The following is a 13,137-nucleotide window of genomic DNA, read 5'->3' as shown; positions in this document are numbered from 1 at the left end:
TCTTTACTGGTTATCAGTCTGCTCAAGTTTTCTATTTCTTCCTGTTTCAGTTTTGGTAGTTTATATGTATCTAGAAATTTGTCTGTTTCTTCTAGGTTTTCCAGTTTGTTGGCATATAGTTTTTTATAATACTCTCTAATAATTATTTGTATTTCTGTGGTGTTGGTTATTTCTCCTCTCTCATTTATGATTTTATTTATTTGGGTCCTTTCTCTTTTCATTCTGGTAAGTCTGGCTAGAGGTTTATCAATTTAATTATTTTTTTTCAAAGAACCAGTTCATGGTTTCATTGAGCTCTTATGAAAAATATTAAATTTGGAGAAGCTTGGTGAAGCATGCATAGGAATACTTTATATTATTTTTGCCCCTTTTTTGGAAGAGTGAGATTATTTCAAAATGAAGTTAAAAATAAACTAAATATAATGAAATAACCCTGATTTTATGCTTTCCCTTGTTTCATTTCTTTTTCTTTAAATTTTGTAGTATAAAATGATCTTTTTTGGAGACTTCAGTTATGGGTAGAGATAAGTAGTCAAAAGAAATGGCTAATGTATTTTTGCCAATCACACATGAGAAAATATACAATAGGTAATATAATAGTAAGTGAAATCAGTATTATGTATTATAGAACATCACTCTTAAATATCAACTTTTATTAAAGTATAACTTTAAGTTAAACATTATGAGATTTTGTTTAAAGTTACATTTTCATTTCAGTGTAGTTCTCTTTCAGATACCTTGAGAGATTATAACAAACAAATCGCATCTTGTCTATATGTCCTTCACTTTCTCAGCCCCCTATTATTCAAGCCAGAAAACTTCTTTTATCATAGAGATATTTTTCCCTTTGAGGATGCACTTTACTAGGGGAAATTAAGGTTGAAAATGTATAATGAAATCTAGAAAATATTAATTGAAACAAAAAAGCCAAGAAAACAAAACAGTGTCTGACACAGAGTAAATATGCAGTAAAACTTAATTAATACAGTGTTTTAACAAATATTTTAATGTTATATACCAGGTATATGGACGTGAACACAAAAGACTTACTTCCTACCCATCCCAAGATTACAGACTAGTAGGAAAATCAAATAAATGCTTCCTAGGTTATGATACAAGCCATGCAGGGAAGCAACACTTTGCTTGGAAAGGGAATATGAGAGCAAGTGGATGATAGGGATTTTACATAGCCATGATGGTAAAGAACGCCTTCGACCAAGAAGTGATGGTTAAATTGAGACCTAAAATAAAAGGAAGAGCCAGCCATTGACAATGCCACGCATTTTAGTTATTAAACAAAGCCGCTATGGTTTGAGTCTAGCATGCAAGGAATCTGATGAAGCGTGAAGAAGGTGGCAAGCACCTTTCAAATCACGGGAGGAGCTTGAATTCAATTTTAAGTCAATTAAGGGAAAGCCAATTTTGAAGGCCTCTTTCTGTGTTGCAGAGAATGGGTTGGAGAGGTTTAGAATGAAGGCAAACCAATTGGAACTCAATTGTAGATGTGTTCGTAAGAGATGATGGTTTATTAGATAGTGATGATTGCAATAACAAGGGAGTATTTGTGGTAGAATCAATCGGATTTGCCAGTGGATCAGAAGGGACCTGAGGGAAAGGGGTGATTTATAATTTTCTGGCTTAAACACTGCTGGATGATGATTTATGTAGATAGGGTGGTCTACAGAACAAACAAACAGAATGTGTGGAATCAATGTTAGTAATGAAATCTTTGAAGATATTTAAAATCATCTAGTTTCAAGTGTAGTTTCAAAAGAACAGTTTCATGTTGTTAAGCATGACAGCTTATGCTACAACCAACTAACTTTTAGCCTTTGGTCTGTGCCTGGTTTATGCTAAATATTTTACCTGAATTGTATAACACTCCTCAACCCTGAAATATGCTCACTTTTAGTTTTAGTTTATAAATGAGGAGATTGAGATTTAGAGAGGTTAGGTGACTTTCCCATAGTCTTACAGCTAATAGGTAGCAGAGACAGAACTTGAGCCTAGATCTCTGTCCTTGGAGCCCAGTGCTGTTTCCTCCCTAAGCTTTACTGCTGTTGTTACAAAGTCCAGGCTTTTTGTATATCTCTTGCCAGATAAAACTCTGATGTCTTTCCTTTACCTGTTTCTGTGTCTTATTAAAATACCATTCAAGTCATTGAAGTGAGAATTCAGTACCTTGCTAGATTGAATCAAATCAATTAGCAATCTAGTTTAAGATTCTCTGTAATAGGGCAGTGAAGCAGATTTTGTGGTTGGGAGTGTGTGTTGTTTTCAATGTGCCAGAAGTCCCTGGTCACTAGCCCTTTGCTATCTGTAGCAAAGGTACAGAGGAGCAAAGGTACCTGTCAGAGCAAAGGTACCTATCAGAGCAAAGGTACCTGTAGGCAGGTATCCTAACAATATACTAAGATCTGTGACGTGATCTGGGTCTATTGTGCCTATTAAAATTTTCAGTGTTCTTCAGAGAATTGAGTCTATGCTTTAATCTCAGGATTTATCAAGTGAAAAGAAAACAATTCATTTAAAAGGTACTTCCCAGTATGAGAAATAATCATACTTCCAAGTATCATTAATTAAGAGGGAACTCATTTTTTTTTTATATTGAAGTCAGCTACTTATGATGTACAGTAAACTAATAACATTGTTGTGTTATATGGACATGGCAGGCTTCCCTGCTTAATATTTTTAAAAGAAAATAAATACTCCATGGAAGTACTCCGGTCCTAACAAAGCATTAGTAGATTTAATCAAGGGTTAGCAGGTATGTGTGGGTACTGGTTAATTAATGTGATTAAGTGTCTACACTGCTTTTGATTTCTCAACTAATGTTTCTTAAAACACTGAACATGAGTTCACTGAACAACGCAAATTTATGTGGGGAGTACATGTGTTTAGGCAACCTAAGCAAATCATGAAACAGGTTTCTGTTTCGGGTCATTATCTTTAATTCCGTTTCTAACATTAGAATTAACATCAATCCTCTAGACATTGATTCACCCAGCATCCATACTTTTCTATAGGTCAACTCCTGTTTGCTTCTAGGGAGGCAGAAATTTATAAAATTTAGCTCCTTTTCACAAGTAGCTAGTTCCAGCAGGCAGGCGAAATCAAAAAATAATAATAAAATGTGATAGTTTCTTAAAAAGATTCAGTCACAAATTATTGTGTAGACATTAATTGAAAAGAAGGGGATGTGGTTTGGCAAATAATGCCAGTGGCAGATGGAGTCTTCATAGAGGAGATGCCATTTGAGTTGGACTTTAGAGAATGAATTGGCATGTCCCTGCTAGAAAAAGGGAAGTGGGAAACAGACTGTAAAAAAGTACTAAAAGTTGTAGTTCATGGTGTCTTCAGGGCCACTGGAGGCTTGTCTGTAGGTAAAACTGAATGGTATTTAGGGGAGATGGCAGATAATGAGGCTGGATGGGGAAACTGGGGTTACCTTTAGAAAAAGAAGGTTTGTGCCATTCTAAGGCATCTGAATTTCACCCCACTAATGAAGAGTCAGAGGATTTTAAAGAAAATTAGTGACTTTATCAGTCTGTGCTTTATGAAGAGAATCTGGATGCATTAGAATGATTTGGAGGAAGAGTCTCTGTTAGATGCTGTGCGGTGAACAGACACACAGTATCCGGAATTAGGAAACAGCCCAAACCCCTTGTAGTTTACACTGCATCACCCAGCCTCAACAAACTGTCTTCATTTCCCAATTGTGTATTGATCATACCAGGTCACAGAGACAGAGTGAAGTAAATACAAGTCAGTTCAGCCATCCCTTATGTAAACATGCATACCTTCCCTGGAGTATCCTGGTTTGTTGTTCTAGAAGACAGTCCCAACATCACAGGTTAAATTAACATAACGACAGGACCACCCGACAGTATTGATGCTTCAAAGGTCCCTTTGATTTTTAGTGAAGCATCTCAGCTTCCTCTTTCTCCTTCCCCTTTGATTCTGAAGCTCCAAATTTCCTTCCTGACATTCACTCATTTTTCCTTTGTTATGCTGCAAATATCAGACTGAATGTATGCTTCCCAGATTGATAGCAGTCTTTATTTTTTCCAGGATCCTAAAACACAGAAATGTTTTTTAGCTTCTTGAGGGAATCCTCTTTCTCATTCTTGAAGAAAGGGAATCAGTTCTACCTGATGTTCGGTATGCTTTTACTAAAGGCCACAAGAGTTTTTAAGTCCTTGAATTGCCTATTCTTGGCCCACCCAAAGTTTCTTTGATGCTTAAGGGAGATAAACACACAATTAACATAAAAGGACAGACTCGTGCTTATTGAAAACCACCATCTGACCCTTTTAATTGGCCCTTCTGGAGAACTACTGAAATGGGCCCAAATCACCCAAATGCAAACATTTGCAAAAGTTTTAACAGGTTATTGCAACAGTTCAACCAAGCAGGATGAATACTGAGCAGCTGGCAGTGGATGGAAAGAGATAGACTTGACAGATGTCTACGGGACTGGGTAATAGATTGACTAGTATTTGTAGAAGAGGAGGGAGTAAGGGATGGTTCAGTCTTCAACTATGTAGAATATTGAAAAAAGAACAGACTTTGGGGAGAAGACAAGTATACTTTGACACATATAGGTATCTTCCCAATAGATGGGTCTGTTACTAGAGTTGAACAGATGGCTCTGGAGCATAAGAGAGATGAATTAGTGTTACAGATACAAACATTTGGAGTTCATCAGCCTATAGGTATTGATTGAAGAAACAGCATTGGATGAATATTGGATGAATAAAGGACACGTGGAATGAAGCAGTGGATGAATAAAGGACACGTGAGAAGCAGTGGATGAATAAAGGACACGTGAGAAGAGGTGAGGGTTGAAGACAAAACTTTGAGGCATGCTGACACGTGTGAGCTAGGCAGAGAAAAGGGAGCTGATATCAACAAAGAAACAGAATAGTATCATTGAAGAACACAGGGCTAAGCAGTGCTAAATGCTGTCGAGCATTGTAGATGGGTTATTTTTTTGTGAAGAGGGAGAATTGAGAATCTTAATAGAAGAGGGAAAGGAACTTCAAGAAAGGGAGAGATTGAATATGGGAAATAGAGTTGATTTTTTGGATCGGGTTGTTTGGAGCAGAAGAATCTAGAGGTTGAGCACACTTTCACTGTGACAGAAAGCAAAAGGCAAGCAAGGCAGTTGGGAAAAAAGAATAGGCATCAGCATCACATAGACTTATTTGAATCTTAGTTGTGCTAACCTTTTTTGGGGGGAAATTCTATAACTGCTATGGGTCTCAGTCTCTTTCTAAAGTAGTGATAAAGATGTCTCCTTTGCAGTAGTGATAAAGATGTTTGAGCTTTTGCGATAATGTGGGTTGAGCTTTGTACACTTGCCTTTTTGTCTCCCTGCTCTGACTACCCAGTCTTAGGTAACTTCTTCCTCTCCCTCTGGTCCTATATCTCATCACTCAGATTTATGTTCTTCAGAGCACCTATTCCCTATCTGGTATGACCTTGTCTGCATGTATTTTTTTTTTTTTTGTATTTATTGATTTTTGTCCATGTATATAGCCTATTTTACCTGTTAGAACATATTCACGATAAAGAACAGAGACTCAAACTCAGTTACTGTTCTGTTTCCTGCCCCAAGGACAATAGGGCAGATGGTAACTGTTCAGTAAATATTTGATAAGACTGTTAATAAAAAATAGTCCTTATTAGTCTGAGATTGGAGGTAGGAAAAGAAGAGTTGGCAAGGTGGAAGTCAGCCACCTACCCTGAGTAAGAGGAATATAGAGTATGGGATGAGAATCCAAGTAGGTATGTGTTTGGAACTTTATCTCTACAAGAAATGAGTTGTGGATAGAGTACCGTTTCTTCTCAGTTCTTTAAAAAAATTTTTTTTGATGTTTATTTAGTTTTGAGAGAGAGAGTGTGAGCACAGGAGGGGCAGAGAGGGAGGGAGACACAGAATCTGAAGCAGACTCCATGCTCTGAGCTGTCAGCACAGAGCCCCACGTGGGGCTTAAACTCACAAACCATGAGATCATGACCTGAGCCGAAGTCAGACGCTTAACCCACTGAGCCACCTAGGGTTCCCCTTCCCAGTTCTTTTCAGAATATTTTTATGTCCAACCCAAATTACCCAGACTATCTTGTCATTAACCTTCAGTTTGCCTTCAGTAAACCAAGTCTCCATTTCTTTTTAAAAATCATACTTAGGTCTCATTTATTTTCTTCTGTATGAATAATATTAATGATGGCTAACAACTTTTTGTTTTTACATTTGCAAGGGCCACCACTCTTGAGCACTGTACATCTCTGAGCTCATTTATTCCTCTCAACAATCCTATAAGGGCAGTACTATAATTCTTCCATTTTACAGATGAGAAAACTGAAGCACAGAGACAAATAATGTGCCCAAGTTCACATAGCTAAGATCAAACTCAGGCAGTCTGGCTGCAGAGCCCACGTTCTTTTTTTTTTTTTTTTTTTTTTAGTGTTTATTTATTTTTGGGAGACAGAGAGACAGAGTGCAAGCATGGGAGGGGCAGAGAGAGAGTGAGAGGGAGACAATCTGAAGCAGGCTCCAGGCTCCACCCTGTCAGCTCAGAGCCCGATGCGGGGTTTGAACCTACAAAGTCTGGGATCATGACCTGGGCTGAAGTCAGATGCTTAACCGACTGACCCACCCAGGTGCCCCTGCAGAGCCCACACTCTTAACCACTCAGCTATACTGTCTGTCTCTCCCACCTGATCCACCCATCTGAAAGAAAAATGAGTGTTGCTTTGTTGAAGCCAGACAAAGCTGTTCATCAGCTAGTCAGACAAAGCAGGTCAGATTGTCCTGCCAGGGAAATGTCCTGGGAGAAATTGTCCTGTCCGGGAACAAACCTGGAAGGAATTTTCCTTTCAAGGAAAAGAATACTTGAGTTGATTTTACCTTTGGTTCCCTCCCCCGCCCCCACCCCCGCCACATCATTGGCAACCCCTTCTAATTTAAGGTCATCTGAAAATGGAATTAATGTTCCATTGACCCCTTCTTTCAGGTAATTTAATAAAAACTCTGGGCTCAACCCTGAACACCTCACAGAAACTCTACACACACTCTACAGATTGGTTCACATGGTAAAAGGATATTCCAATTTACATATATTTGCATTATGTTGTGTCATGACTTCTTAGAATATTTATGCTTAATGCCTTTCTTACAACCCAAAAGACTGGTTATAAATTTCAGTCCTATCTTTTCTTTCCTCATTTACTTTTTCCAGTGATCTGCTCTAGCACCAATTTTCCCCAGTATTTTTTAGAATGCCAGTATGTTGATCATCAAGAAATCCTTATTTATAATAAGCTCAGAGTCCAATTCCTCATTTCTTTAAAGTCTACATGGAGGAATTTTATGAAAAGGAGGTAAAGTTATTAAGACCTCTTTCTCATATGCTTATACACCAGGTTCTTAAATTCAGGGAGAGCAAATCACTATTGATTATTCTAAAACTATCTGTTCTGTGCATAGGGATAGACCTGTGGTCTACAGGAAGTATAGCAATATGGTGAAATCCACTGACTCTGGAGTCAGACTGTCTAGGTTTTCATCCTTTGCTGTGTCTGTTAACTACGTGACCTTGGGCAAGTTACTTCCCTGGGTCGCAACTTCTTTAGCAGCTTTTTTTTTTTTTTTAAGTTTATTTATTTTTGAGACAGAGAGAGACAGAGCATGAACGGGGGAGGGGCAGAGAGAGAGGGAGACACAGAATCGGAAGCAGGCTCCAGGCTCTGAGCCATCAGCCCAGAGCCCAACTCAGGGCTCGGACTCACAGACCGCGAGATCGTGACCTGAGCTGAAGTCGGACGCTTAACCGACTGAGCCACCCAGGCGCCCCTCTGGGTCGCAACTTCTTAGATACAAAATGAAGATACTAAGATCTCTGAAGTTGTTGCAAGGATTACTTGAATTCATATAAAGCATTTAAAGCAGTGTCTGGGGGGCGCCTGGGTGGCGCAGTCGGTTAAGCGTCCGACTTCAGCCAGGTCACGATCTCGCGGTCCGTGAGTTCGAGCCCCGCGTCAGGCTCTGGGCTGATGGCTCGGAGCCTGGAGCCTGTTTCCGATTCTGTGTCTCCCTCTCTCTCTGCCCCTCCTCCGTTCATGCTCTGTCTCTCTCTGTCCCAAAAATAAAATAAAAAACGTTGAAAAAAAAAATTAAAAAAAAAAAAAAATAAAGCAGTGTCTGGAATCTGGAAAGCTCTATATAATATTAGCTGTTGTTTTTGTTTGTTTTTGATGTTGCTTTTAGGAAAAAAATGCTTTCCTTGTCACTAAGAGTTGTAAAATTCTTTCTTGACAAATATTCTACTTCATCTTGACAGACTCAAGTGGTTCATTCAGTGAGATGTTTTTATTTCATTCGGTGTATAATTTATTGATTGTTACGATTTGTGATTAATTTGTAGTCAGATTCTTGGAGTTTCTCTGTTTCACATGTGTTTTAATAGATGACATTGAAAAAACAGTCTAAATAAAGATGTTTTCAGTATTTTTCTTTGCTTTCAAGAGTCAAATGACTCAGTGTTTTCCTTAGGCTAGAATATTTTAAAACTTGTATTTAATTTTGAGGAAGTGATTTTATTTATGTGTAAATATAGGAAAAGGCAGACATAACAACTGGTGAGTAAGTACCTCCAGGTGTATGTAGCAGCCTGTACCCCCCTCAAAAATGTGCATGCTGCCATCTGCTGGAAAGAGCTTTTGTACGTTGAAACAGTTTTGAAAAAAAAAAAAAAAAATAAGTGTCAAATGGTTTTTCCCAAAATTTTATTATATATATAATTTAAATCACATCTTTCATTCAATTGAGATTTCTAGAAAAAGAGTCTTGAGTCTCTTTTAGTGAAAACTAAGAAGGAGGCCGTTGTATTTCTTGTTCTTTTCACGTAGATTATGAAAATACATCCATAAATCTTCAAAATCTTTTTCAAGGATAGATGGAAGGGTGCCAAAGTTTTTCATGTTTTACTGAGAGCAGTTGTGTGCCATTTTGCTCGATTTGGACAACAGCTCTTTGAAACAGGCACAGCAAATCCAATTATAATTTGCCAGTGAGAAAACAGGCTCAGAGAGCCTGAGGTCACTCAGTTTATCAGTGGCTTAGCTGGGACGGAATCCAGGTCTTTGAATATCTTATCCTTTGTTGCTGATTATTTTTTCAACTCTTATCCTATAGGTCTCTGAGTATAAAAACATTGCATCCTGTTATTAATAAGGCCTAGCAAGATGGAAAGCAGCCAAATTATTAAATACATTTTAAAGTAAATAATGTATAGGGAGCAACTTTTTTAAACTTTGAAAATCAAGATAATAAATGATATCCAATGCTTTGCGTAACACAGATACCTAATGTGTGTTGGTTTGCCATATTGAAAGAATACTCTCTGCTCTGTATACATATTATTGCCTTCTATTTGGTGATTTCTACCCATAATAATTTGTGTATGTCCCGTGATAGCTTCACAAATATGTGCTAACCTAGAAGATTCCATGATCAATTTTGGTCTCTACCGGAGTACCCTGCTGTCTAATTAGCCTGGCGTAATAGTGACTTTTGTTAAATAATACTTTTCATTTGGTGAATGGTTAACTCTGACTTTTAAAAAGTGTCCTTTTACTCTAACATTTTATAATATAATATTATCATTGATAACCTAACTTTTGTCCATTATACTTTCTTGGTATTGTACTGATCTTAAAATTTCCCAAGTATGGATGAATTTACTAATTTAGGATGATTATAGGTACATTATACTAACTGAACTATCATATGCTATTTGTCATTATCGCCACCTTTCCTTCATTTATGATCTCTGATGTGTTTCCTACATTTTATAGTTGTTGCCACTGCTGTGCAAGTGGCTGTGTCTCCCTCCTTCCATCCTTCCATCATCTTTGCCCTGGAATTTTTTTTTTTTTTACCTAACTACTTTTCTTTAGTTTAAAATTTTATTGTTCTCCTATTTTGTGTATTTACTAGCATTGCTTTCAGTCTTTTTTTTTTTTCCTTTCTTTTTACATCAAATGCATTTATATTTCAATTACATTAAGCTGAGTACATGTGAGTGAAGTCATGTTGCTAATTCAGAACAGCTGCCTTAGGAAAAGTCTCTTGGAATGTCCATGAGTCTCTGGATGAATGTGTTAGTGAGCGATATGTCTGGCTTCAGCCTTTTTACTTACATTGGCATTATAATGTTAGGAATTTTGTTTTAATTTTTATTTTATTATTTATTTTGGAGGAAGACAGAGAGAGTGCCAGCAGGGGAGGGGCAGAGAGAGAGGGGGAGAATCTCAAGCAGGCTCCACACTGTCAGCACAGAGCCCAGTATGGGGCTCAAACTCACAAAACTGTGAGATCATGACCTTAACTGAAATCAAGAATTGGACATTTAACTGACTGAGCCACCCAGGCACCTCAGATGTTAGGAATTTCTTATCAGATAATTAATCCAGAAGAGGAAAGGGATTCAGTCTTCAATTAGGCAGGTATGGAAGAAGAGATTGTGCCCGTGACCAAATGGTCACAAGAAATCACAGCTTTTTTGTCCAGCATTTAGTTTTTCCTTATATTGAACTGAAATCTATCCTTCTCATAGTTTGAACTTAAGGTTTTTATTTTCTGTAGATACACAGAATAAATTGAAGCCTTTTTTCATATGGCAGCTATTAAGTCTTCTTTCTAAGTTTTTCTTTTCTGTTTCCCATATTTTTCTGTTCCTTAATGTCCCTTTCTCCTTACCTCTCAAATTTTTTGAGCAATATGTTTGCATGAGTTAAATCTTTTAATTCTTGCACTAGCCCAGTGTGGTAGTATTCTTATTATGCCCATTTTATTGAGACTCAAAAAGATAGAGACCACACCACAATGAGGGGCTGAACCAAGATATCAGCCGAGACCATTAGCGTTTGGTGTTCTGCTTTTGGCCATTACGTCTTCCATTCTTTATGTGACACATTTTCTAGGTTTCTTGCTTTTTATTCTTCTCTAGATATACTCATGTTTGTCAACATCTCTTTTACAAGATATCATAGATAAAATGTACTCAATACTTTAGGTACACCCTGGCCTCCAGAGGGGATAGCTTGTCCCTGGGTTACCTGCCTGCACACCTGTGCCCAGCAAGAGCACATTTTTTTTTTTTTTTACCTTGGCTTATCTTGAACAGGGATTAAATTGGTCTTAGCATTCTATGTGTGTATATGCATTTGTAAAATGTATGTGTGTATATGTCAATGCATTTTTCTGTGTGAGAGGATTCTACATCTTTTCTTGTCAAACTGTACTTTGCCTTCTTTAGCATATACTAGTTTCTGTAGGTTTGTTTTTTTTTTTTTACCTCCATCTTAGCTGTCTTCTTTTTTGTTCCATCTGAATTTAGTAAGTATACCTTTAGTCTATATTTAAGGCCTTCATTTTTTTAAGGTGTTCTGGCAAGTACCATTAGATTCTTGAAATATTTCAGTTGAGATATGTTAGTCTGTTTCTTGGTCAGTGTGGTAATTTGCAATTTTATGATTCATGAATTTTGTGGGATTGTTTTTAGAACATTCTATCATTCTTGAGTTGTATTTCTTTTTAAAGCCCCTTTCTATGAGATTATGGTTATCTTTTCTCTGTGGGTTTTCAATTTGCTGTGCTTACTGTCCAAGTCTCCTGGATTTCAAGTCAAATTGCAGTTAGTTTTCCACCCCTCTTTTAGTTATTGTGACAAATGTTGGGTCCCTATCCATGGGAACAGCTAAGAATTTTTCTAATCAGATAACTCCACCTCTCCCATTCCTGCTAACATTTGCTAACTTAATAAGCAATCTTTTTTTTTTCACACTTATTTTGCACTGTCTTAATCAGAAGACACAATGATGGTTCACCTTAGATTCATATCTGCCGACAGTTGACTGTGGCTTTTGCATATCAGTTAATCTCTACTGTCTTCACCTTCCTCATCTGTATAAATGCGTGTTGGACTGTGATTTTGAGGTTGCTGAGATTATGATTTTAAAGCATGCCAAATCACTTTTAGAAATGTCAGCCCAACTTTAGAAATTAAATAAAAAGGAATGACTCGACTTTGCTTTTCTGAGCTATACCCAAGGGTGATATTCATCTAATATACACTGATACAGGACCTTGGTAATTCAAATATTGAAGGACTTCTCACACTGTAGAACTTCTAAATCACCGTTGTCCCAGCTGCACACTTCAGGCTACCCACTCACTGGCCTGCAGATAAACCACCACAGCTCCTGCTCACCAGCTCTGTCTCCATGAGCTCTCCCAACCAGATTAGGACCCGTGGTGGTGACATGAGGACCCAGACAAATGCCTGCTGTCTGATTCTCTCTACATGGCCGTGACTCCACACAGCTAGTAGACTCTTGCCAGAGTCACCACCCACATGTGGTTGCTTTTGATGAATTGCGGGTTATAGCACATTGGACTCTTTCTAACACAACAATAGTTTAATGAAGCCCTTTGAAGGCATAGTCTCCACGTTCATGGTACTGTGGGGTTTACAAAATCAGTAATTCACATATCGGAGAATTGTTCCAAAGCTAAAGGTAAGTAATTTCAGGGTTCAGCTTAAACCAAATTAAAAAAAAAAGTGACTTGATTCTAGTGCTTGTGATTATATGGCTGGTCCCTGAAATGCTGTGCCTCTCATAATCATTGATGTGTTACCTTTCTTTTAGCAATTATCTGCTTTGTTTCTAGGTGAATGAAATTTACCATGATGAGTCCCTTGGAGTACATATGAATGTGGTCCTGGTGCGCATGATAATGCTGGGTTATGCAAAGGTAAAATGCCCTAAAATATGTAAACTGTGAATGTTAAGGACTGGGTTAGCAAACAGAAGCTTAAATTTTTGAAGCTATAGCTAACATGTGGCACTGATGTCTCACATAGACTGAGGAAGAGAAACCACCACAATGAGGACACATCTCCCAATCTGAGCAGATAATGATTTTTGTGCTGATGCCATTTGCTTTGTTCATGTGACTAATGGATTCAGATATTTTGACTTTAGGCATGGCTGTATGAGTGAAAAAAATGGATACCATTGTCAGAAAAGAGAATTTCTTTAGTCTACTATTATCATCAAATTTGTGAT

The 13,137-nt window shown here is 37.6% G+C and overlaps 1 protein-coding gene across 3 annotated transcripts in view; it reads left to right on the top strand.

The window, feature by feature from the left end:
* The window catches only part of ADAMTS3 (ADAM metallopeptidase with thrombospondin type 1 motif 3), a 260,356-nt gene that overhangs the window by 204,059 nt on the left and 43,160 nt on the right, over positions 1-13,137 (top strand). For all 3 annotated transcript variants that reach the window (XM_060654896.3, XM_060654897.3, XM_060654898.3), the window contains one exon: positions 12,740-12,823. In XM_060654896.3, the coding sequence (XP_060510879.2) occupies positions 12,740-12,823 (84 nt within the window). The remainder of the gene's footprint in view (positions 1-12,739; positions 12,824-13,137) is intronic.

Source organism: Panthera onca, chromosome B1, assembly GCF_046562875.1.
Source record: "Panthera onca isolate mPanOnc1 chromosome B1, mPanOnc1 haplotype 2, whole genome shotgun sequence".
Classification (NCBI taxonomy): domain Eukaryota; kingdom Metazoa; phylum Chordata; class Mammalia; order Carnivora; family Felidae; genus Panthera; species Panthera onca.
The sequence above is the reverse complement of the archived record's forward strand: the minus strand, read 5'-3'. Positions and strand labels throughout refer to the sequence as shown.